The sequence below is a fragment of the Heloderma suspectum genome, chromosome 9 (assembly GCF_057233095.1).
Source record: "Heloderma suspectum isolate Gila_16-S chromosome 9, 16-S_ref, whole genome shotgun sequence".
NCBI classification, from domain to species: domain Eukaryota; kingdom Metazoa; phylum Chordata; class Lepidosauria; order Squamata; family Helodermatidae; genus Heloderma; species Heloderma suspectum.
Genome location: NC_139466.1, coordinates 26,723,611 through 26,748,486, shown reverse-complemented (window position 1 = coordinate 26,748,486; position 24,876 = coordinate 26,723,611). Strand labels below are relative to the sequence as shown.

At 46.4% G+C, this 24,876-nt stretch overlaps 1 protein-coding gene across 4 annotated transcripts; it reads right to left on the bottom strand.

Annotated features, from left to right (window-relative positions):
• Window positions 1-624: 624 nt before the first annotated feature.
• CLIC2 (CLIC family member 2) lies at window positions 625-24,876 on the bottom strand. 4 transcript variants are annotated; one of them, XR_014784832.1, is made up of 7 exons: window positions 24,286-24,595; window positions 16,634-16,743; window positions 15,993-16,118; window positions 10,404-10,510; window positions 7,951-8,132; window positions 3,327-3,424; window positions 1,833-2,374 (listed from the first exon to the last, which is right to left on the bottom strand). XR_014784832.1 is itself a non-coding variant. In XM_084813950.1 (6 exons), exons 1-6 carry the CDS (start codon window positions 24,340-24,342, stop codon window positions 2,213-2,215), a joined length of 744 nt encoding a protein of 247 aa, XP_084670076.1. In that variant the 5' UTR covers window positions 24,343-24,876; the 3' UTR covers window positions 625-2,212. The 4 variants fall into 4 exon arrangements, 2 of the variants coding, with proteins under 2 accessions (XP_084670076.1, XP_084670077.1); XR_014784831.1 differs by having other exon boundaries at window positions 2,290-2,374; window positions 7,951-8,177; window positions 24,286-24,434; XM_084813950.1 differs by lacking the exon at window positions 3,327-3,424 and having other exon boundaries at window positions 625-2,374; window positions 24,286-24,876.

Genomic DNA, 24,876 nt, shown 5'->3' with positions numbered 1-24,876 from the left:
AGCCTTCTAATTGGTACCGCTTGCATCCCTCTGTGTGGAAGCATCCCAAGGTGAAGCTGATGAGGAACCTGGTGGGTTATGGGTAGAAAAACGGCAGAATGTGGCGACTGCTGTTAGGGCCAGCTACAGGTCTCTGAAGGCCCTTTTGCAATGCACTGTCGTGGGCCTCCGCCCCCTGCGAGCCTCCTTTTTCACGGCCATTATCAGCAGCTGCTCTTGCCCCTCCTCCTCTTTCTCATCACTGCCACCACATGCTTGCTTGGCAGGCAGAGAGCCCAGGAGCAAGGAGGCCTTGGCATCTGCTGGTCCTCCTCCTCACCACCACCATTGTCCGGCCCAGAGCAAGAGGGGGGTGAACACACAGGTTGCAATGATGAAGAGGAAAAGCGAGTCCAGGGAGCTCCTCTTGGTGGGCCCGTGCTGGGGTGTGGGCCCTTGAGAGTTGGCCAACAATGCCTACGCATGACACTAGTCCTGATAACTGTCTTTACAGATGCTAAGCAGGCAATATTAGGTATATCCTTCCCCTTCAGCTTACTGCGGGTGGGGAATCTTCCCTTGTTCAATTTCTGCCTGCCCACAATGCATCTGTGAAAGGGTAGGGACCTGCTACCACCCCCAACATTACTATACACACAGAATAGTATGCCTGCCATTTTTTTTTTTTTAAGGAAATACTGCTCTGTCTGAACAGCTTATAATAGCACACCTGCTCACCTCTTGCAAAAGCAGACTCATTGGTGAGGACTTTTTATGGCGGCTTCACCTCCAAAGGTTGAGAGGGGAAGACAGAGAAGGGGAGATGGGCCACTCCTTACATAGGTAAACTCGGCTGAGCAAAACTGGCAAACATCTAGTTGACACACACAGGTGTGGCTTGGGAGGAACACTACTAAAAGCAGAAGGAGCGCTAAACAGATTTGATCTCAGGGTGTTTGCACCTGCCACGATCTTGAACAACCTGTAGTTCCATGGCTTCCTTTGAGGGCCCCAACATCCCTCCATCCTGGCTTGCCGTTCGTTCCTGTTTTCTAGGCCAACAAAACCACGTTCCCACGCTCACAAATCTAGAGAGAAAAATCCAGCCCCTGCCGCTTCTGCATAACTGGTGAATCAAGGGTTAAACCAGAGCTTCCCTTGATGTGTTTGACATATTGAACTAGGTTGCTTTCTATTTACTTTACCTGCTCTTCCTCCAAAGAGCTCAGAAGGGGTTTAAGGCATAAGAAATTAGCCAGGGAGAACCATTGTGAGGGCTTGAAGAACCAGAACAGCACAACTCCAGCATTAGAACAGCACTGTGTGCCTGCTTCTTTGGGAACATTTTCTGAGCCATTATGTCTAGTCTTGTCAGGGATAATAAATCCTGTGCTTAACAGGGAAAAAAGGGGGATGCTCAGGGCTCAAGCCTACACTGGCTGCCACACCCTTAGAAGACTGGAAGATGAGACACTCTGCATATGCACGGAGGCACATACTCATCTCCAGCCAGGATGGAGGAAAAGAACTTTCCAGCCAATGTGGAAAAAAGAGAGATTTAAGTTCTGGGGCCCATCAGTAGAAGGGTCTGGCTGAAAGTGCAATTAATCACAGTAAGAGCTTTAAGTATTTGAGACTCGTAGTCATGAAAAGATAGTGTGACGTCTTGTAAATGTGTGCATAGCTAGATTTCAGTGAGCTTGTAAGAAACCTGTAGAGTAAGTTTCTCCTTCCTCTTTGAGGCTTAGGTGAGGCCTCTGTTTTAGTGCATGTTTTGGAGTTGAGGCTGTATGCAATGAAGTTCTTTGGGAGTTAGTGTTTCTTATGTTTGGAAGTAACAAAGAAGCTTCCTGTGGAAGTTACCAGAGTCTCTTGTGTGTTGCATGGAGAGCAGACGCAAGGGGTGAACTGTCAGTTAGGTGGATAAACTCATGCCCTCCCCAAGGGTCACAAGCAGTCAGCTATTTCTGCCACCACAAAATGGGGTGTTTAAAGCATATGCACTAGGACAAAAATCCCCACATGCATAGTCAATTCATCACAGGAAGAAGATAGATACGAATGAAGAGAGACTTTCATAAAATGTTTGTAGGACTCCTTGAGGTCTAGTGTGATGGAGTGTCTCTTGAAGCCAGCAGGGTGAAAGCAGCTCCCCTGATGAGGAGCTCCACCTTGAATGGAAGCTGGAAATTTCAGGTGCCAATGGGAACAATGTGTTTGGGAATTCTGGCCCTTAGCTCATCTTTTTGGCCACGGTGGCGTAGATGCGTTCAATCTCTTCATCAGCTGGGCAGGTGTGGCTGAACTCATCACGGGCGTAAGCATTGTTGAGGTAGCGCCAAACAGCTGTCATCTCTGGAGGGATCTCAAAGTTGTGGTATTTCTTTGCGGCAATCTAGGGTGGGTTTGGGGAAAGAAATGAGAATGGATGCAGAGAAGTGAGAGATGGAGGTTGTTGTTGTTGTTATATTTATACCCCACCTTTTTCCCAGTACTGGGACACAAGGCAGCTTACAAACATTAAAACATATACAAGTAAAACATATGAACATATATAAAAGTTAAAATATAATTAAACAACAATACAATTAAAATTATATTAAAACATTAAAACAGCATTTTAAAACAGCATTTTAGCAGCTTACCCCCAAGTTCCAACTATGTCCCAAAGGCCTGCTGGAATAAGAATGTTTTAGCCTGCCTCCGGAAACACATCAAGGAGAGAGCCATCCTAGCCTCCCTGGGAAGGGTTTTCCACACCCATGGCGCAGCCACTGAGAAGGCCCTCTCCTGGGTTCCCACCATACTTGCCTGTGACAGTGGTGGGACTGAGAGAAGGGCCTCCCCAGAAGATCTCAGGACATGGGCAGGTTCATAAGGGAGGATACGGTCTTTCAGGTAACCTGGACTGGAGCCGTATAGGGCTTTATAGGTCACAGCCAGCACTTTGAATTGTGCCCGGAAACAGACTGGGAGCCAGTGAAGCTGTTTTAACAAGGGAGTTGTATGCTCCCTGTAGCCAGCCCCAGTCAACAGTCTGGCAGCAGCTCTTTGGACCAGCTGCAGTTTCTGAACACTCTTCATAGGCAGCCCCACGTAGAGCGCATTGCAGTAATCCAAACGGGATGTGACTAAGGCATGTGTCACCATGGCCAGATCAGACATCTCCAGGAACGGGTGCAGCTGGCGCACTAGATTTAACTGTGCAAAAGCACTCCTGGCCACCGCTGAAACCAGAGCATCTAGGCTTAGGGCTGGATCCAAGAGCGAACCTGAGTCTTCAGGGGGAGTGCAACCCCATCCAACACAGGCTGAATCCCTATTCCCTGATCTGCTTTTCGACTGACCTCTGTCTTGTCTGGATTAAGTTTCAATTTGTTCTCCCTCATCCAGTCCATTACTGATGCCAAACACTGGTTAAGGACAGAAACAGCTTCCTTGGAATCTGGAGGAAAGGAGTAGTAGAGCTGGGTGTCATCAGCGTATTGGTGGCACTGAACTCCAAAACTCCAGACAACCTCTCCCAGCAGTTACATGTATATGTTAAATAGCATGGGGGACAGAACAGAACCCTGAGGGACCCCACAAGCTAACGGCTACAGAGTAGAACAGGCATCCCCCAACACCACCTTCTGAGTTCACCCCCCTAGGAAGGAATGGAGCCACTGTAAAACAGTACCTCCAAGTCCCATCCCAGTGAGGCGTCCCAGAAGAATACCTTGGTTGATGGTATCAAACGCCGCTGAGAGGTCCAGCAGAACTAACATGGACACACTCCCCCTGTCCAGTTCCCGGTGTATGTCATCCACCAAGGTAACCAAAGCTGTCTCCGTCCCACACCCAGGCCTGAAACCAGATTGAAATGGATCAAGATAATCTGTTTCATCCAGGAACCCCTGGAACTGGGAGGCCACCACACACTCTAATACCTTGCCCAAAAATGGTACGTTAGAGACTGGATGATAGTTATCTAGTATGGTGGGTTAATTTCCTTTGGATGAAAGGAAAGGTTAATTTCCTTTGGATGAAAGCACACATTGTTTCAGTACTCAGGAGAGAAAAAAGATGGCATGATTCATGGGTGATGAAGGCCAGGGCTGGTACCGGGCTTGAAGAGGTCCTTGGCACGGCCCCAGGCAGGCTTGTTAGCCTCCCGCCCCCCCGCCATGCCTAGCAAACAGATTTAGCTGGTTGTGGCATTCCAATGGGAACAGAGCACTTGTCTCATATTCATTAGCACTGGGTAGCACCCATTTTAAATTTCCTACAATTCAGGGAGATACCGTATTCCAACAAATTATGTCTTTGTGCCTGAGAAGAAATTGAAATACTAAGCCATGTTTTTCCTTCCTGTAATTTTTACCAAGATCTCCATAATGAGTTAATGAATCCATTAATCTCTATGTATCCTGGAATATCGTCTGAATATTGTGTTTTTCCTATTCTTTTTCATAAAAGAGTCTGTTACAGAAATTGTTGCTAATTTTTTTTATCAGATCAATGAGGATATGGGCGAAACTATTATCTGAGCAATCTGAATGTTATTCCTGCACATTAATTAATGTATAAGCCTCACTGGGAGGTCTGTTGGCTGGATGGACAGATAGCCAGATTGGCTGATTGACTGAAGTTTCCCATAATGTTCAGAAAGCCCAGTGTAGCAATGCTATGATGGATGCTCTAGGGCATTGTGGGACATTTAAAATGGTGGTCTATAATTAAAACAGCAGTTTCCCAGCCCCCACTAGAGCAAGTGGAAGCTGGTGGTTCCGATGTCAGTGGGGCAGTGAATCCACTCTGGGTTTCAGTCAGAGCCAGTCAGAACTCTAAAGGAGCTAGCTTCGGATAGCTCCTTTAGAGTTCTGGCTGGTTCTGACTGAAACCCGGAGCAGATTCACCACCCCACTGACATCAGAGCCACCAGGCCCCACTGACTAGAGGAGGTGTTTGGGGTAGCCATCAGAATGGTGGCCGTGTTGGGGCGGATTCACCCGTGCCAGTCCAGCTCCAGGTTTTGGACGGACCTTGGGCAAAACACCCTCAATGCTCCCCTCCCTCAGTGAGTCTCTCTTCTCAACACCATTGTCACCAGTTGTTCTTGCTGCTGCTTCTCTTTCTCATCATCACTGCCCCTTGCTTGCTTGCTTGCTTGCTTGCTTGGCAGGCAGAGAGCCAGGGAGCAAGTTAGCAGTGGCATCTCCTGCTCCTCCTTCTCACCGCCACCATCATCTGGGCCACAGGAAGAAGCAGGTGAGCAAGCAGGTCGCAATGGTGAAGAGGAAGAGCTAGTCCAGGAGGTTTATCAGTGGGCCCTTGCTGACCTTCAACATTGGCCCTGGTGTGTGCCTTGGAAGCTGCCTGTGGATGTTGAATAATGACACCAAATCTGGTTAAATAGAGAGCATGGCCTTAAGAGAAGCTGATCACATTGGGCCCCTTCACGTTGGGCCCGGTATAGTTTATTTAAGCCATGGTGGTGGGTTGTGGCAGATCCGGCTGGCATCATCATCATCTACATTTCTATACCGCCCCAAAGCCGAAACTCTCTGGGCAGTTTACAGAGATAAAAAACCATCAAAGATACAGTATAAAAGATTTCAAAACTTATTTACATGCAAACACCCAATCAACCGGTACACACGAGACAACATATATCTAAAAGCAACTTTAAGCAATCAACCATAAGACAAATCCACAACCTGATTAAAACTCATCATATGCTGATAAATGCCTGAGAAAAGAGAAAGGTGTTAACCTGGTGCTAAAAAGATAACAATGTTGGTGCCAGGCAGGTCTCATTGGGGAGATCGTTCCACAATTGGGGAGCCGCCACCAAGAAGGCCCTCTTCCTTGTTGCCGCCTTCTGAGCCTCCCTCAGAGGAGGCACCTGGAGGAGGACCCTAGATGCTGAACATATTGTATGGGTAGGTTCATGGTGGGAGAGGTGCTCTGTAAGGTATATTCAATCCCCGGTGGGGGGTTGCCATAATTTGTTGTGTTACCCGAACCTGGGAAGCAGGGGTTGTTTGAGAGTTGAACAACCCTCAAATAACCCTACAACAGGCCATGGGTTATCTGAGGTTGTTTCCCCTTCCAACAAGTCATGTCGCTGGTTGAGATGATATGACAAGTTGTGTTCAAGGCTTGAATAGACAACCTGATGCCCATGGGTGCTGTGGCTCATCATGGCTTAAATAAGCCATGGTGGGCTTCAGTGATTATGCAAACGAGGTCAGAATCTCTTGGCTTTAGCTTACCTTTTTTGTTTGTTTTCTTTATATTTAAATTTATAGGCAATCCCCCCCCCACCGCCCCCAAGGAGAAGAGAGCCTATCATAGCAGCTTACATCAATAGATACGTGCATAAGATAAAGGTCAGAGATTAGAAGTGCTTAGATGTGCCTAGATGTAGACATTGCTTCAGAATACAAAGCCTTTGGTTAGGGAAAACTAATTGCATTCAGTTTTCTAAACTGATGGAAGAGGGAGGTAATAACAACAGGAGAAAGTCAGCAAGGAAGAGAGAGCAACTGAGGCTGGGAATGGTGGAGAATTTGAATAGTAAATTTCTAAAAAAAAAGTCACAATCTGGGAGGTTTCAATCTGCACTGCTTTTGAATGGTGGTGCAGTGAGCAAAATTTGGCCCATCTCAAATCAAGTCTAGGGATGGATGAATCTGTCAGCTGAGTTTCCCCCCACAGTAGAATTGTTAAAACCTCAAAGTTCTTTCTATCTGAAATATGAAGAAATCAATGAATTTTGGTAGATTCCGATAAAAAATGTTCTGAAACAAGATTCTCACCCATCTGCACTGGCCAAATTCAATAGCTCAGGCATAGACAATGTGGAGAGAAGCATCAATAATGGAGTAGGTAGCGCTGAGTAACATCTGAAATGAACTATGAACTAGGGATGGGTGAACAAGTGATGCTCGCATTCACCCAGATTTTCTAGGCATCAACTTGATGCTCATCTTTCCTTTGATTTCTGCAAGTCCTTGCAATCGCTGTTCAATTTGCATGTATGGAAAAATGGTACAAATTGAACGGGAATATTGCGCAAAAATCTGAGAATTGTTCGAAGTTGCGCAACTTCCCCCATGGATTAAAGTGTGAAATTGCACATTTTTAACTTGGGCAATTTCAGACTGCTTGTTCTCTGAAATTTGCACAATTTTCCAATGCAAGCACCTGTTTGAGAATTTGTGAACATTTTTAGAGAACACGTTCTCCTGCTCATGCTTGTATTTGAGGCTGTGATTGGGGCATGCTCAACTGTGGGTACTAATGTGTCCCTGGTCATGTTTTTTTGGCACCCACCAAAGTGCCCTACCTCTGTTTTTAAAACGAACACATTTTCCTGCCGGCAGCTGGGATTGCTGTGAAATACGTTTTTGTTGGTGCTGTTGTTTCGTGTTTCGGGACTCAGCCCCCACCTCTGCCTTGTATTCAGTCTTCTGGGCAGGTTACTTGTCCTTTGCCATGTCTCCCATGGCAGCCATTTTGCGGTGGTGGCCAGGACAGTTTATCAAATTGCCAAATGTACCCACAGCCTAAAAAGGTGGGCTACCCAGGTACAGCTATCCCCAGTATGGAGAGGACCATGTTGTACTTGCCTGCCATGTTAAAGATAAGGAACCTGTCAGAAAAAAGAGGTGGCAGCCCTAATTCAGTACTGCAAATATATACAAGGATACAAAGCCATACCTTTCAGAGCTAAGCACTCAAACCTTCTCCCTCAATGGACGAGCCTGTCAGTTTCACTATCTCCAACATTCAGTTTCTTAAAATATCAAGTTCTTTCCATCCCGTTTATGGAGAAATTTGCACATTTTGGTAAGTTCTTATCAAAACACAAACCGAATGAAAATCTCACTGATCCTTAATCAAGGCTGCAACCAAATCTAGTCTCCTTGAGCCTTAATCGATATGATCTATCTATGTGCTCAGGAAGCCAGCAAACATGCTCACCTTGATGATGTTGAGTTTTGGCAGCAGGTTGCAGTCAGCTAACGTCATCCAGTTCCCATCTAAGAACTTCCTCTCAGACACTAGCACTTCCTCTGCGCAATCCTGGTCAATTTCCTCCAGGAGAGGGGTTTTTAAATAGTCGTCCAGGCGCTTGAACTCTTTCAGCAAAGCTTTCTCCAGATCTGAATCACAAGAACCAGCCACAGAATTTGAGTGATCGGCCTTTTCTTAAAAAAAATGTTTTTATTAAGTTTTCATTTTACATTTTACAATTAAGAAATAACATATCATCGTCAACACGAAACCACAATTAACACACACAGGGGAGGTTAAGGGAGCTTCATTAATTCTTGATTCCACCAAGATTAGCAAGTAAGTGGTGATGCTAAAGTTTTGTTTATAGGTTATGATATAACTCCAAAAGGAGCTGTGAGTTTCTGGCAGATGCTGTCCAGAGGAACCCATGTTGATGTATGAAATAAAAGGAAACCCTCCCTCTCTCATCATACTAGAACCCAATGGAGTCAACCCATGAGGCTGATTGGTGGGAGGTTCAGGACAAATAAAAGGAAGGGCTTCTTCACACAGTGCAGAGTTAAACTATGAAATTTGTTACCATGGTGATGGCCACCAATTTGGATGGCTTTAAAAAGGGGCTAGACAAATTCCTGGAGGAGAAGGCTATCAACCGGTACTAGTCCTGATGGCTATATGCTACTTCCAGTATCAAAGGCAGTATGCCTATGTACACTTGTTGCTGGGGAACATAGGTGGGAGGGTGCTGTTGCACTCATGTCCTGCTTGTGAGTTCCTGGTCGACAGCTGGTTGGTCACTGTGTGAACAGAATGCTGGACTAGATGGACCCTTGGTCTGGTCCAGCAGGGCTCTTCTTATGTTCTAAGTTAGTCATGACTTACTTGCCCCATTGATCGCAATGGGTCTCCTCTAAGCATGGTTAAGTCTGGATGCAACCCTTGGCGTGTGAGTTTGGTTTTAGTTTATAGGATGCGCTCTGGGGAGGAATTCACCCCCACACAGATGCACATCTAGCAGAGAGATAGTAAATGGGCAGCCTTTCAAACCACTGTGATACAGGGCACTTCCCAGCTTGCTTCCTGTGATAGAAAGTCTGGCAGCTGTGGACTTACACAGTATGCCTATGTACACCAGTTGCTGGGGAACATAGGTGGGAGGGTGTTGTTGCTTGTGGGTTTCCTGTGGGCAGCTGGTTGGCCACTGTGTGAACAGAATGTTGGACTAGATGGACCCTTGGTCCAATCCAGCAGGGCTCTTCTTATGTTCTTATGATCATGTTCATGTATTTAAAAATAAGTCCAGCTTTGTTAATCCTTTGACTAACTTGTTTCAATGTGTTAATTTTTCCACGAGGCTGTCTTCCCAACTTTTGCTAGCCAACCATTTACTGTACCACCTGGCACTTTTCCAGTGTCCTGCCACCAGTAACCTGTCTGCCACCAATAAAAAGTGTATAAGATCTGTATAGAGAGTGTGTTTTTGATTACCAGTATCAGTGCTTCATTACTGGAGTGAAGCACCAATAATGGAGTAGGATGCAGGTGGTGTTGACTAATATCTGAAATAAACTGTGAACTTAAAGTAGGGATGGGTGAACAAGCGATGCTTGCATTCACCCAGATTTTCCAAGCATGAAGTCTCCTTTGATTTCTGCGAGTGCTTGTGATGGCTGTTTCATTTGCATCAATGGGAAAATGGCACAAATTGAACAGAAAAATTCTGCAAAACTTTGAGAATTTTTCAAAGTTGCGCAACTTTCCCCCAGAGACTAAATTTTGAAATTGCATATTTTTTAAATTGTGCGATTTCTAACTGCTTTTTCTCTGAAGTTTGTGCAATTTCCGAACGCAAGCACATTTGAGAATTTGTGAACGCTTTTGGAGAACACATGTCATGTGCCAGCTGGATTTGCATCATAACGCCTTGCTGGCGTGGCTTCTTGTGATGTCCGAACTCGGCAAGTGTGGTTGGTTGGAGTGGTTAACCAACCACCCAACAACCCTCAACCACCCCATGCATTCTGGGTGGTTGGTTAACCACTCCGACCAGCCACCCTTGCTGGGTTCAAATATCACAAGAAGCCATGCCAGTGAGGGGTAATTATGCAAATCTGGCCAGCATAAAACTGGCATGTGCAGGGTGGTTAACAAGCCACCGTGGCTTATTAACCATCTTGCAATCATGCAAACTGGCCCATTGTCTACATTCCCCCCCCCCTGCCTCCATGAAAAGGCTCACTCTTTGGAAATCATGGATATGATTGCAGAATGAACATCATGCCTCTCTTATTTTCCTTGTTTTCTGAATGGTTTCCTTCCATATTTTTCTAAGGGAAATTAATATAATAATTTGGAATAGGTCTTTAAAAACATCTGCATGGGGGAGTGGGGAGGGATAGGTTGTCTGTTTTCCTTACTTTTGTTCGCTTCCTTGTAGGGGTTCTTAATGTATGCAGAGAACTTGGCAAAGATGTTCCTGCCCACATCCATGGATTCCTTGTTTTTCGGGGTGAGTGATGGGTATCTAATGAGAAGCAGAGAGTTCACTGAGATGTGCAGGAAGGTTCAGCTCTCCAGTATGTAGACTACATGTTTGCCTGATCATCAGGAAGTCTGTCTCACAAGAGTTCGAAAGAACAGGGGGACAAGATTCTAAAATAATGAATGGGATTTAAAACTTGCAAATACAAGGGGTTGGATTTTTAAGAATCTTATGAAAAGGGCAGGAAACCTGGCAGGCACCAAGAGAGGTGTCCGCAGTCACATTGGGGCCCATGGGCACCATACTGGAGACCCCAGCTCTAGAGATATGGTACGCAGCAGCTGAAGACAGTAGGTTTATTGGGTCTCAGGGCCAGAGCCCAGGAGATCACAAAATGGAGCCTGGTAGGGTAGGGGTGGAGCCCAGTGGCACCCAGCTAGGGCAGAAGTAAGGTGGCCAGATGCAAAAGAGGACCAAGCTTGCATGGCAAGCTACCTCTGCTGAAGTGACCTCTTCTACATAACTATTACTGGTCAAGGAGCTCTGTCCTTTTTTGTACCTGGCCACCCTAGGCAGAAGACAGAGCAAATCATGCAAATTCCCAAGCAAAGTAAGAAAGAGCCCACCCCCTTGATTGCAGCTCCTCCCCCTTGATTGCAGCTCCTCCTCCTGCGATGTTACTCCTGCCTCTGGAGTAAGGCGGCCAGATTCAAAGGAGGACAAGGCTCTTGCACCTTCAGGAGTTATGTAGAAAAAGGGAAGGTGTCGCTTGCATTACGTGGTAGCCCAGACTTCCCCAACATGGTGCCCTCCAGATGTTTTGGATGACATCTCCCATCATCCCTGACCATTGGCCACTGGTGGCTGGGGCTGATGGGAATTGCATTCCAAAGCATCCAGAGGTCACCAGGCTGAGGAAGGCTGGTATATTGTATGCTTCTGATCACACCACACTATGCCCCCAATTTAGAGCTTGGGGGAAGAAACGAAATAGAAGAGACAAAGTTATAGATACTAGCAATAAAATGGCCAGCCATCAGAGGGCACTGCTGTAATTGTCTATATGTTCCTTTACCCTGTATTAAGCCCTTGACACTGAAAGGTGAATGCCTTTAAGACTTATTTTCACAGTCTAGCTGGCAGATGGGGAGAAATGCATTCCTCTGGATATAACCTAAAGACTTGTGGCACCTTATAGACTCAGGTTTATTGTGAAGCTTTCACGCACAGGACCTGGATTTATTTTGTGGATTTATGGTGGCATAAGCTTTCTTTCTCTCTACAGAGGTTAAGAACCAGTGCGGTGTAGTGGTTAGAGAAGCTTTCCGCAACCTGGTGCCCTTCAGTTTTTCTGAATGACAGCCATCCCTGACCATTGGCCATGCTGGCTGGGGCTGATGGGAAGTGTAGTCCAAAACATCTGGGGTGCACCATATGGCTGGGTTAGAGACTAAAACTGGGAAGTCCCTAGTTTCTCAATATGTACAGGAGAAATTATAGGAACCTTAGCTGGATGTGGATAGGAAAGAAAAACACATGGTACCTAGGGTTGCCAACTGACCAGAAAAAAACTTGCCTGGTCTGTACCTCTGCCTTTTAACAGCAGTTTGATGTGAAGAGAACAGCTTTTTATAGCATGGAGATAAACTTTACCGGCTGTTAATGGATTCTACCTCTCCCTGGAAGTCACAGCAAGCTACTGTTAAAGGCACCGCTGCAGTGGCAATAGCTCTTTGAAAAGCTGTCAACCCTGTTTTCACATGCTCAAATGCCCTGCTTCTTTGTTGCTTCGTTATCTTTCCAGAGCAATGAAAACAGATGTGAGCCCTGGGTTATTGCCCCTAGAGGCCTTCTGTGTTGCTAACACATTTGTAAAGGAGGGAGACTTTTGTCATGTGCAGTTTGCAAATGAACACATGTGAGGGTTGCTTGAGAACAGTGTGGTGCAGTGGTTAGTGCAGTGGAGGCTGGTGGCTCCAATGTCAGTGGGGTGGTTTCATTCAGAACCAGTAGATCCAGCTATCCAGATAGATAGCTCCTTTAGAGTTCTGACTGGTTCTGACTGAAACCCGGAGCAGATGCACCGCCCCACTGACTAGAGGAGATGTTTGGGGTAGCCATCAGAATGGTGGCCATGCTGGGGTGAATTCACTAGTCCCAGTCCAGCTCAAGGTTTTGGATGGCCCTTGGGCAAAACACCCTCAATGCTCCCCTCCCTCAATGAGCGAACCTTCTCACTGCCATTGTCACGGGCTTTCACTGGGTTAGTGTGTTGGACTTAAATTGGGGAGAGGCCCAGGTTCAAATCCCTGCTTAGCCAAGAAGCTTCCTAGTTGATGCTGGACCAGGCATACTCTCTCAGCCTAACCTCTTCTGCGGGGGTGGGGGGGGCACCACACAAGGTCCCCCCAGCCTTAGGAAGGTTAGGATTAAAAAGTAACAATAAAGACATGATAAATTAATTTAGTGGTCCATCTGCTCCAGTGCTGTCTATTCTGACTGGTAGCAGTTCTCCGGGGTCTCAATGCCGTTTCCCCCCAATTCTAAAAATTGCCTTTCCTGAGGCTTTGTTACTGGCAGTACGAGCTTTAAGCTACAATATGGCTGGTATTTTGGGCCACACCCCTTTTGCATTTGGCCCCACCCACCACTGGAATGAGGCCCTGACAACTTCTCAGAAATAGAATCTGGCCCACAGGCTGAAAGAGGTTCTGCACCCCTGTGTTACTTGAACAGGAGATGTCAGGGATGGAACCAGAGATAGTTCGCAATGCAAAGCGGGTGCTCTGCCTCTGAGCTCCAGCCTCAAGCTTGTTGATCGGTGGTGGGAGAAGTAGCATCTGCTGAACTTCTCCCTTCCACCGTGTGACTCTTCACAGCACCAGGGCCTTTGTTCCTGAGGAACCTGGCATGCCTCGGAGAGTGAGAGAGCTTTGTATTACATCCTCTGGCGCAAAAGGTTTGTGTTTCCTCTGCATATTTGTGATTTACTGCAACGGAGGATCTTCTCAGAGGGCTCGTCCCCTTGAGTGCCTCCTGTTTACTGCAGCTGCAGTCGGACAATTCGGAGAGAAGGTGCCAACTATGAGCGCATCTTGGCTGCTCTCCTAACACTTTGGGCCCGAGTGTTTCTCTTGGCTCAGCTACGGGCACCGTGCTTGGCCCAATAAAAAGCAAAGAGACTACACACAGACACAGAAAGGGGGTGGGGTGCGGGAGAAAGAGATCTCCAAACATCTCCAAATGAACACTGGGACTTGCATGTAGTTAGCTACATCCGTGACTTTCCTTGTAGCTTCTTTGCCTGTTTGTTCTCCCCCTCCTCTTCTCTGGGACTCTCCCATCTTTCTCTCCTTCCCTCCCCACCATCTGTTCCCTGCATTGATAGGGAACTTCCTCTCATTGTTTTTAATCTCTCAGACCAACATATTTCCTCTCTGAACCTGGTGAGGGAAGCAGATAGGTCTTACAAGCTGTCACCTCTCTCATGGCGGGGGGGGGGGAGCAAAGAGCAGTTAGATCTCTCCTTTCCCTAGGAGAGGTCATGGCTTGTTTGCATAGGTCACTTCATCATTCTACAGTTTGCATAAGTCACTTGCAGCTATCAAACTGCTGAGCATCCAGGAAGAGTTAAAATGGCGTCCCTTCCAGTCGTTCTCAATTCTAGGCCCCTACAACCTGAATTCAATGTCAGAGAAGCTCTTGGGGGCTGCATTGCAGTGGTGGGAGGGGCCAAAGGTAAAGGGGGTGAAACATATTTAAAAGAGGATGCAAACAAATAAAATAAATAATTGTCATGATGTATGAACACAGCTGTGCTAACAAATGATGGTTTGTTAACCACAAACAACCCAGAAAGAGAACCCATGGCTTGTTGTTGGGTAGTGAATTCTGGCTTGTTTAAATGATGGGTTGTGACGTGCAAACACAGAACCATGGGTTGTTCATGGGTTGTTTTGTCAGGCTACTGAGGCAATGGGTAAGAGCGGTAAAAAAACAACAACCCACCTACTGTGTCACAAAGGCATTTGGGACTGAATGAGCAAGTGAGCAAGCGAAGGAGGAGGGAACCAAACAACCCAGGGATTGAGAAAACAAACCTCCATTTGTTTGATTGTCTGCCAGGGCAACAAACTATGGGTTAAATAAACCATGGGTTAGCGTTATGGGCAAACCAGGCCACTGTTGGGACTTCCTCACTGGTCTTTCTTTTCTTGATTGGAGTGTCTCCCTGTTGTTTTCCTAATAAAGGTACTGCCTGACTTTGAAGTTTGGAATTTTGTTTTATGAATCATTTTCCAGTGCTCTAAAGAAAAATAGATGTGATGAAGTCCACTCATTACTGCCAAAGGGAAGATTATAATATTTTACTCCCTTCCCCACCCCTATACCCCAACAATAGGAAGTTTAGATATTCTTTGAGAGGAAGGAGTACTTTGGGAGACTTCATAATGGGTGTGTTATAAATCTATTTATAAATTTACAACTGAGAAAGAATGAAAAAGGTAGAGCATCCAACACACGCAGCACTTAGTTCCACGGCCCAACTGATGCAAGTTCCCAAGTCTACCATTTTTAGACAATAGCAGGCTCCTTTTGTCTGTCCCTCTTTACAGGCATCTCATAAACCCCAGCCCTGATCTGCAGTCAGCCAGGCTCCTATGCTTTTAACAGTGGCAAAACAGACAGAAATTCCACAGATGCAGCTTTCCCCATCAATGGATGGCCATGCCAGGAAAAACTTTATTGGTTGTCTTTCTGCGGGCTGTGCAGCTGTTGAAGTGGGGATGGTGAACCTCTTACAGACAAGGGCCAAATACAATTTCAGAGAAGCTCTCCGGGGCTGCATTCCAGTGGTGGGTAGAGCCAAAAGAAAAATGGGGTGGGGCTAAAGGCAATGGGGCAGGGCCACAATATCAAAAATACCTGGATATTGGAGCTTAAAGCTCATACTGCCAGCAATGAAACCTTAGGAGAGGCATTTCAACCTTTTAGAGTTGAAATTCAACCTTTGCAGGCTGGCTTGACAGCAGGAAAAATAGTGTATTTTGTCAGGCTGAAAGGGGTGTTCAAATTGATAGAAGGACCAATGAGGAAGACCACCTGGCCAGCTTAAATTGCCCATTCACTGAAAGGAAGCAACCTTTACAGCTAATTTTAAAGACGAAGGCAGCTCCCCCGCACAACACACGATAGACACAGCCTCACCTTTGCAGTATCAACTAGCCAAGGGCGCAATCCATGCATGGCTGACTGGGGAATGCTGGGAATTGTAGAACTTTGCTCTGTCTAAACATGCATAGGATTGCTCCCTTAGTCATTTCCCAGGACTCAGTTTGAAGGACTCAGAGTGTTGCTTTTAAGATTAGGAAGAGAGTGCCTTTGGGCATGTACAAAGTGCTTTCCCCTCCCCTCCCAGCACAGCCAGCCATCCACATCTGGAATCAGGGAGGGAAAACCTTTTCAGAGGAATCCGTAGTTGGAAGCAACTGAAAGGAAAATAGGATATTGTGAATAGAGATACTTGGGTGGTGTCAGAGTCTGTTCCAGAAAGTCTTCAATCTTCAGAAAGTCTGTTTTCAGCTCCTTGTTGAACACCAGAAAGGGAGGCTTGATTCCAGGGGCCAGTTCCTTCAACTCATCAGGTTTCCTAAACAGTAGTGGAGAGAGAGAGAGAGAGAGAGAGAGAGAAAGAACACCTTGCAGACAGTGTTGTGTCTCAGTCTTGTCACCCTCCCCTTCTTCTTTAACTATGCCTATTAACCCCTTGTCCATAGCTAACTAGACCTCCTTTGAAAAGCATCAGCTGCAAAGTAATATTACATAACAAAGGTACCTTTGACCATGTGCAGAGCTGTTTGGCAGGCTGAGAGGAAGCACAGTTGTGCTGTGGAGGAACGTAAATGGAGGGATTCTAGCTCAGCCTTCCCCAATCTTGTGCCCTCCAGTGTTTTGTACTACCCATCAGCCCTAGCCAGCATTACCAATGGCCAGGAATGTTGAGAGTTGTAGTCCACAACATCTGGAGGGTACCAGGTTGAGGAAGACTGCTCTAGAGTTCTCTTCCAAAGCTCTCTGAACTCATTAGATGTCTCACACTCTGTTTTCAATTGGTCAATGTGTCTTAAAACTGGAAGGATACGTGGGCCTCCTGTATCCTCTTACCTCGTCATATCCACTGTGGTCACGTTGAACCGGACACCTTTTAGCCACAACACCATGAAGAGGCTTTGACAGAAGGGGCAGTTCCCAATATTTTCCCCATCCAAGCCGGCCTGTGGTAGGGGCAAAACAGGACAGCAGTCATTGGTTGGTCTGTCCCTTTATGGGAGGAGAACATAAGAACGTAAGAAGGGCCCTGCTGGATCAGACCAAGGGTTCATCTAGTCCAGCATTCTGTTCACAGTGGCCAACCAGGTGTTGACCAGGAACCCACAAGCAGGACATGAGTGCAACAGCACCCTCCCACCAGTGTTCCCCAGCAACTAGTGTACATGGGCTCACTGCCTCTGGTACTGGAGGTAGCGCATAGCCATCAGGACTAGTAGCCATCAATAGCCTCCTCCAGGAATTTGTCTAACCCCCTTTTAAAGCCATCCAAATTGGTGGCCATCACTACTTCCTCTAGTAGTGAATTCCATGGTTTAACTATGCGCTGAGTGAAGAAGGACTTCCTTTGATCTGTCCTGAATCTCCCACCAATCAGTTTCATGGGACGACCCTGGGTTCTAGTATTTTGAGAGAGGGAGAAAAATGTCTCTCTATCTACATTCTCCACACCATGCATAATTGTGTACACTTCTATCATGTCTCCCCTTACTTTCCTTTTTTCCAGGCTAAACAATCCCAGCTGCTGTAACCTTCTCTCATAGGGGAGATGCTCCAGCCCCTTGATCTCTTGATTGTATAGTTGCCCTTTTCTGCACTTTTTCCAGCTCTACAATATCTTTTTTTAGGTGGTGACCAGAACTGGACACAGTATTCCAAGTGTGGTTGCACCATTGATTTGTATAGGGGCAGTATGATTTTGACATTTTTATTCTCAATACCTTTTCTAATTATGCCTAACATGGAGTTTGCCTTTTTTACAGTGGCCGCATACTATAGCTTCTGCTCTGGACAAGAAAACATGCTGACAATCCTAAACTGAGCCTCCCTTCAGTCACACAAAGAAATGCACTCTGCAGATGCTCAGTGGCACATTCCTTCCACAAAGAAATCCCAGCTAAAGCTGGTGCCTCTGTTGTGACATATGATAATAGAATTTTAGAACTGGAAGGGACCATGGAGGTAATTTAGTCCAACCTCCTGCTCAATGCAGGTTCTACAATGAAAGAACCTGCAAGTACCGCATCCTTGAGAGATGGCCATTCAGCTTCTCCTTAAATACCTCCAGCGAAGGAGAGCTTTCCAGGTCCCCAAACAGACAGTTCCACTGTCAAACACCTTTAACCATTAGGAAGGTTCTCCTAATGTTTACCCAACTTTGCTTCCCTGTAGTTTCCTCCCCAATATTTCTAGTTTTACCCTCTGGAGCAATAGAAAGCAAGATCCTGGATGGTAAAAATAATCATGTTCTAAACACTTCACATCTATTCTGTCGTTGCAGTGCTTACAAGAACCCTGTAAGGTAGGCCAGTATTGTTAGTTCCGTGTTGGGGGCCCAATCTATACAGCAGATTTAGTGCAGAGAGACAGCACATCAGGGTCGTTTGCGACAGATGACACTGCCACCAATTCACAGAAACCCCACAGCTTCCCTCTGGAAAAGGCACATTTTTGGGAAGTCCTTTTAGCGCGTCCTTTTTCCTTAAACATAGCTCCCATGTGGTTCTGCTGGAGTGTGCTCCCCCCCACACACACATTAAATCCTGGGCGTGCCTATTTCTGTGACCTGGCAGTGACTTGGTCAAGGGGTGGGACTGTCCCCCCCCCAATTCCCTCTTTTTCTCCATTTGCAGTATGGCTGCTTTCCCATTCACAATATCTAGCCTCTTTTCCCATTCACAGTATCACAGTTGTGCTGTTGCAGGCATTCACAAAAGCGGAGAAGCTGCTTTCCCCATTCACAGTATGTAGCCTGCATTTCCCATTCAGAATAGCGCGGTGCGCTACTTCAGGCTTTCACAAAAGCGGAGAAGCTGCTTTCCCGATTCACAGTATGTAGCCTGCATTTCCCATTCAGAATAGGGCGGTGCGCTACTTCAGGCTTTCACAAAAGCGGAGAAGCTGCTTTCCCGATTCACAGTATGTAGCCTGCATTTCCCATTCAGAATAGCGTGGTGCGCTACTTCAGGCTTTCACAAAAGCGGAGAAGCTGCTTTCCCCATTCACAGTACGTAGCCTGCATTTCCCATACCGAATAGTGTAGTTGCACTGTTTTAAGCATTCACAATATCCCAATGGTGGATGAGAGGGGAGAGGTGTGGGGTAAACTACAGGGGCTTAATTCAGCGCTTCCAGTAAACTTCCCTGAGCAGGGGAGTGTGAACAGGGGTGGGGAACAAGCGTCTGTCATTCGCTGAGCAGCACCTACAGAGTTGATGATGTTCAGTTCTACTCCTTGGACTCCACCCACCCAACCCCAAAGTTTCAAGTGCTGTGTGACCCAGGAAAATGGGTTTTTAGGGAGTGTATACTCTGTTTTTCTTGCTCCGTGTGCTGCTGACAGACCAAAGCGATCTCATGAAAATCTGGATATAACCAGAAAATGCTTCTCATTCCGTTTCCATGTAGGTCCAGTCAGGCTGGGGGATAAGTGCCAAGAGAGAAGTGCTGGCCACAACAGAGGTGGGATTCAAATGAGGGACTTCAGTCTCTAAGGGTGCAATCCTATGCATATTTAGACAGAAAAAAGTCCTACAGCTCCCAGCATTCCCGAGCCAGCATTTCTGTCTTAAACATCCATAGGATTGTACCCTTAGTTGCTACACTAGCTATCAATAGGTGCTGAGGGCGCCTCAGAGAAGCCCTGAAGCTACATTGCTGGAAACTAGCATGATCTAGTTTTGTTTTCGAAGCAAAATAGCCCATTGTTTCCACTTCCTTAGGTGGGAGTTGGATCAGGGGTGAAAGCAATACTGAGCGCCCTCGGTGTGCTTTGCCAGCCTATTGTGGCAAGCTTTTATCTTTTCAGAGTGTGATTGTGGGGCACTCGGGAAGTGAGATAAAGGATCGCTGAGAACAGCCAGTGCTCCTGGTTGGGAAGCCTGGAAGAAAGAGGCGAACAACGGTGTTTTGGTACCGTGGGCCAGCAGGAAGGGAGGTTCCGCAACAGCAGAGGGGAAACCTCAGGAGGGAAGGTGTGTGTGGGAGGGAAATACATGAAAGTTTTCCATAACAGTCCAGCAGTGGCGTTCCTTCTCTCTTTTCCTTTCTATTTCTTTTGATTACTTAAGCTAAAGGGGTCTTACCAGACAGACACTCATCTTTTCCAAAGATCAAATCTGTGCTTTTCATGAACACCCTCTTTGAACTACAACATTTGGTGTGGAAAGAACTCCCACGTGCTCATGTTTTTCCCTGCCCCCTCCTTCCTTCCCTGCACAGCCTTGACTACAGAGAGAAACTTGTTTTAAGGAAGCAAACAAAATAAATTAAATGCTTGTCTGCCCGGCAGTGGTGTAGCGGAGCCAGGGCTGATGGGGACGCAGCACCAACACTTTTTGATTAGCAGGGATGCTTACGTCATTGGTCATCCCCCTGCCCCAATTCCCTGCTTCCTCTGAGCTTAGCTGCAATCCTCACAGGAGCTGGCAGGGAATGAAGTTTTGCAGCAGTAACATATTGTTCCCTGTTGCAATGCCAAGTATTTTGGGATGGCTTGTCTTGAATAGCGAGTAAAAGGAGACATGATAGAGGTGTACAAAATTATGCATGGTGTGGAGAAAGTGGCTAGGGAGACATTTCTCTCTTTCTCATAATACCAGAACCCGGGGTCATCCGATGAAGCTGAATGGTGGGAGATTCAGGACAGATGGAAGGAAGGACTTCTTCACACAGCACATGGTTAAACTATGGAATTCATTTCCACAAGATGTAGTGACAGCCACCAGTTTGGATGGCTTTCAAGGGGGTTAGGCAAACTCCTGGAGGAGAAGGCTATCAATGGCTACTAGTCCTGATGGCTCTATGCTACATCCTGTATCAGAGGCAGTCTGCCTATGTACACCAGTTCCTGAGGAACATGGGTGGGAGGGTGCTGTTGCACTCATGTCCTACTTGTGGGTTTCCTGTGGGCAGCTGGTTGGCCACTGTGTGAACAGAATGCTGGACTAGATGGCCCTTTGGTTTGATCTAGCATGCAGCATGGCTCTTCTTATGTTCTTATCTTCTTGATGGGCAATTAAGACTTTACAAAATGGGCAATTAAGCTTTACAAAAGACCTGCACCTGGTGGTGATGAAAAGGGCTAGATCTGGTTTGTTGCTATGGATCAACATAGCAGCCTGCATTTTTGGACTCTCCTTGGGGCTGCGGCTATGGAGACTGTCACAGGAGCACCTACACTTCAAAATTAACTGCTATGCCACTGCTGGTAACTTCCCAGTTTAGTCACTATGCCAGGCAATGGCAGACTTCAGGCTTGTGGTTTATGCTTTTTTCCCCCCCTTGGAACCTCATGGTCCATCAACTGAAGCCAGGTGCAACATTGCAGCTATTAGGCAGTATCGAAAAGTAATAAATAAATTGTGGCTGGGAAGGGGAGGAGACAGAGTTCATGTATATGTTTATTTAAAATTACATTTAGGCCACCTTTAAGGCCAGAACCCTGTCAATGCAGCATACAAAGATTAAACACACAAAAGTATACCAATCCACATAGGCAATAAATAAATATAAAGTCAAATACTATGAAAGCAGATAACAGCAACGAACCCTGCAGCACACAGGTTATGGGAAGCCCAGCGAAAACAAGAGGGTCTTTAGAACTTTCCTGAAGACCTGGAAAACTGGGGACTGACAAACTCCTAATGGAAACCAATTCCAGATGTTCAGGGCCAAGACTAAAAAGGCCCTCTGCCTTGTACTGACCAGCCTAACCACCCTTAGTGGCGGGCAGGTGAGAAGAGCAATATGGTGGCTTAGGGCGCAATCCTATGCATGTTTAGACAGAGAAAAGGCCTACAACTCCCAGCATTCCCCAGCGTTGTAGGTCTTTCCTCTGTCTAAACATGCATAGGATTGCACCCTTACGGGGATAGAGCCAATGGTCTACTGTATCCTGTGTGAGCCACTCACTAGGATGATTTGTGTATTCCAGAACAAATCAACATCAGCTATAAATCATGGATTCTAAGGGCCAAAGCAGACATTACTTTAAATCTGTGTCTAGCAGCTAGATCATTTTTTTTTCTCTTTTCATTTTTCTACTCTTGAGCAGGTACAAGGAGCCCTGTCCTGATCAGGACCCTACCATGCGGGGTAGAGGGACTTTTAAGATCTGGGTCTGCATTTACTCTAGAGTAAATTTTTAAAAAATGTACTGCTAGACCCAGATTTGAAGTAATGCCTGTTTTGGCAGTAGCAGTCTAATTGAGAAAACAAATTATCTTCTTTGTTGTCTCTGCTACGGATGGGTGAGTCCATCAGTTTCACTTTCTCCTGCATTCAGATTTTTTAAATCTCCAGTTCTTTCCATCCCAGACATGAAGAACATTACGAATTTTGGTAAATTCTTGTCAAAAAACAAACTGAAACAGAATTCTCACCCATCTGCACCAGCCAAATGCCATAGGTACAGCTACTCCCAGAACAGAGAGGGCCATGTTGTACCCGCCTGCCAGATAGAGATAGCTGTTAAAGGTGAGGAGCCTGTCAGAAAAAAAGAGGTGGCAACCCGAATTCAGTGCTAACATGGTTGTATACACAGGGATTCAAAACCAGACTTTAAAGAGCTAAGCACTCGAAGCCCTGGGCCTGGATGAATGGATTTGTCCGTTTTGGTTTCTCCCACACTCACATTTTTAAAATCTCAAGTCCTTTGTGTCCTAAATATGCAAAACTTTGGCAAAGTTCGGTAAATTCTTATCAAACCCAAACTGAAATGAAAATCTCATCTATTCCTAGTTGCAAAAGTTGTTGAACAGTTGGGATTCGGAAGCTTCTGCCAATCTATTGTAAATCCTCCAGTCATCAACCAATTGGGGAATGCTGGGAATTTTAGGGCTTTTTTCTGTCTAAATGTGCATAGGGTTCTGCCCTAAGTGTTTTGTTTTTTTTTCTGTTGTGGGAACTGGAGGGATTCTTACTGGGAGGTGGTGGCTCAAAAAAGCATCTTCGCCCACAAAAATGTGGAGGTGCAGTGGGAAGACCTTGGTTATGGCCAAGGCATTTGGGTGCCTGAGGCAGGAAATCTAAATGGCCCTCTCTCCCCAATAGCAAAAAACTAACAATATTCTAAATTACGGACAATTTGCTGCCCTTTTGCTGATACTCACCCCCACCAAAACCTGCTGTGAGTTCGGCTTCTTCACTCTGCCAAATGTTCAAAGTCTGACTTTATGTATTTTATATCCCCCCTTTTTTCTATCACAGAACTCAAGGGGACATAATTAAGGAGGAGAAGGCTGTCTTCTCTCCAGGTACTGACCACACTAGGACCTGCTTAGATTCAGCAAGACTGCTGCATTATGGGCCTATCTTGGACTATAGATGGAGGACCTCAGAGTTTGGCAGAGTCACAGGTGTTAAGCTGAAAATTTGGCAGATCATGTGTATCACTCCCTCTAATTGTGAATTCGGGTGGCGAGTGGCAACATAAATGTAGCCGAAAAAGGGCTGCAGAGAAACAAGAGGGAGGATTTTCAGCATGCTTGGGGGAATCCTGAAGTTTGTAGAAATTGCAGATGTAAAAACAAGGAAGCAAACAAAAATGAATCCCCCCCACCCCCAGCCTGTCAGGTCTGAACAGGTTCAGCAGCCTCAGAATATTGACTGCCAGTTGGAAAAGAAAAATGGAAAACTAGAGATGGGGATAAGGGGAGACACAGAATACCGTGCTTCAACTCCTTAGAGCAGTCTTCCCCAGCCTGGTGCCCTCCAGATGTGTTGGACTACAACTCCCATCATGCCCAGCCAGCATGGCCAATGGGAATGCAGTCCAACTTATCTAGAAGGCACCAGGTTGGGGAAAGATGGAAACTTGTCTTGAAAAACAAATAAAGAACATAATATAAAGGCTGCAATCTTTTCTGGGCACTGCACATCTCTTATCTCTGTCCTGTGAAAACAATCACGTTTACTGCGATGGCCCGTGTCGCTGGAACGGTGCCGAGAAGTTAAATATGAGCATCGGCAAAACAACTTCCAGCAGGCACTCTCCGTCCCCTACCATCTAAATGCAAAGCACCCACTTGCTTCTGGATCCCTTAAATGAGAGAATAGCGACACGTCGGAACACTTTTCTGCGAATCCCTCTGTCAGTGCACTCGACACACATGCATAAGTATCTTGGTCTGCAGGTTTAGCGTTGGTGAAATCCAAGTGAGATCAAATTCTTGGGCAACGCCACACCCAAGCATTTAATCAGAGCATTGGTGGGGGCTGCAGCTTGTTAAAAACCATGCCTACAGAAGAAACAATGTAGTACACTGGGGTAGGTAGGTAACTTACAATGCTAGATTTAGTGGTTTTAGGGAACACCCCCTCCCCCTTTAGATGGTAATGTGTATTACTTCACTTATTTTCACTTCAAAGCATGGTAAGCCAGCCCTGCTGTGTTTGGCGGGCCCTCCTATTCATTCTGTTCAATGGGGCCCTTGCTTCTGCCCCCAAGTCCTACCCTGATGGTGCCACCGCATATGCATGACCCTCACCTTTACAAACAGCTCGATCTCCGGTTCCTTCAAGGGGTTACGGAGTCGACTCGCCATCCTCTCTTCTTTGGCCTGCCAGTCGTTGCTGCTGACGAACGCCGCTTTTGCTGTGGCCCGCAAGGAAGCAGGCGGGAATCCTGACAGAACAGTGGTTTGTCCGGGCAGTGGCTTCTCTCCGATGAAGAAGCGTCCTGCTATAAGGCCAGATGTCACCCCAAGGCTGTCATCTGCCCTGTCACTTTCCTTTTCCTTCCTTCAGAATTCTAAGCCAGAAATGGCGGCGAGGTGTGACCAGCGACCCACTGCTGGCAAGCAGTGCTGGTGCTGGTGGGGAATTTCCACAGAGGCCTCCCAGCCACCATGAGTCAGCAACGCGGACTATCAGAGAGCACCACGCCACGTTCTTCTCCAGGTTATCGAGGAGGCCAGATGTTGCTCTGACCCTCTGAGAAACATCCCAGAATAGGTCCTTCTGTTTGCTTAGTGTAAGTCCACAGCCGCCAGACTTTCTATCACAGGAAGCTAGCTGGGAAATGCCCCGTAGTGCAGTGGATTGAAAGGCCGCGCATTTAATATCTCTCTGCTAGATGT

Excerpts from the sequence above, each read along its gene's own strand:
- CLIC2 (XM_084813951.1), bottom strand. The coding sequence starts at position 24,342 with ATGGCGAGTCGACTCCGTAACCCCTTGAAGGAACCGGAGATCGAGCTG. Across the intron at positions 16,119-16,633 it reads ACCACAGTGGATATGACGAG|GAAACCTGATGAGTTGAAGG; the intron begins GTAAGAGGATAC and ends ACTACTGTTTAG. Across the intron at positions 2,375-7,950 it reads CAAAACTCAACATCATCAAG|ATTGCCGCAAAGAAATACCA; the intron begins GTGAGCATGTTT and ends AACCCACCCTAG.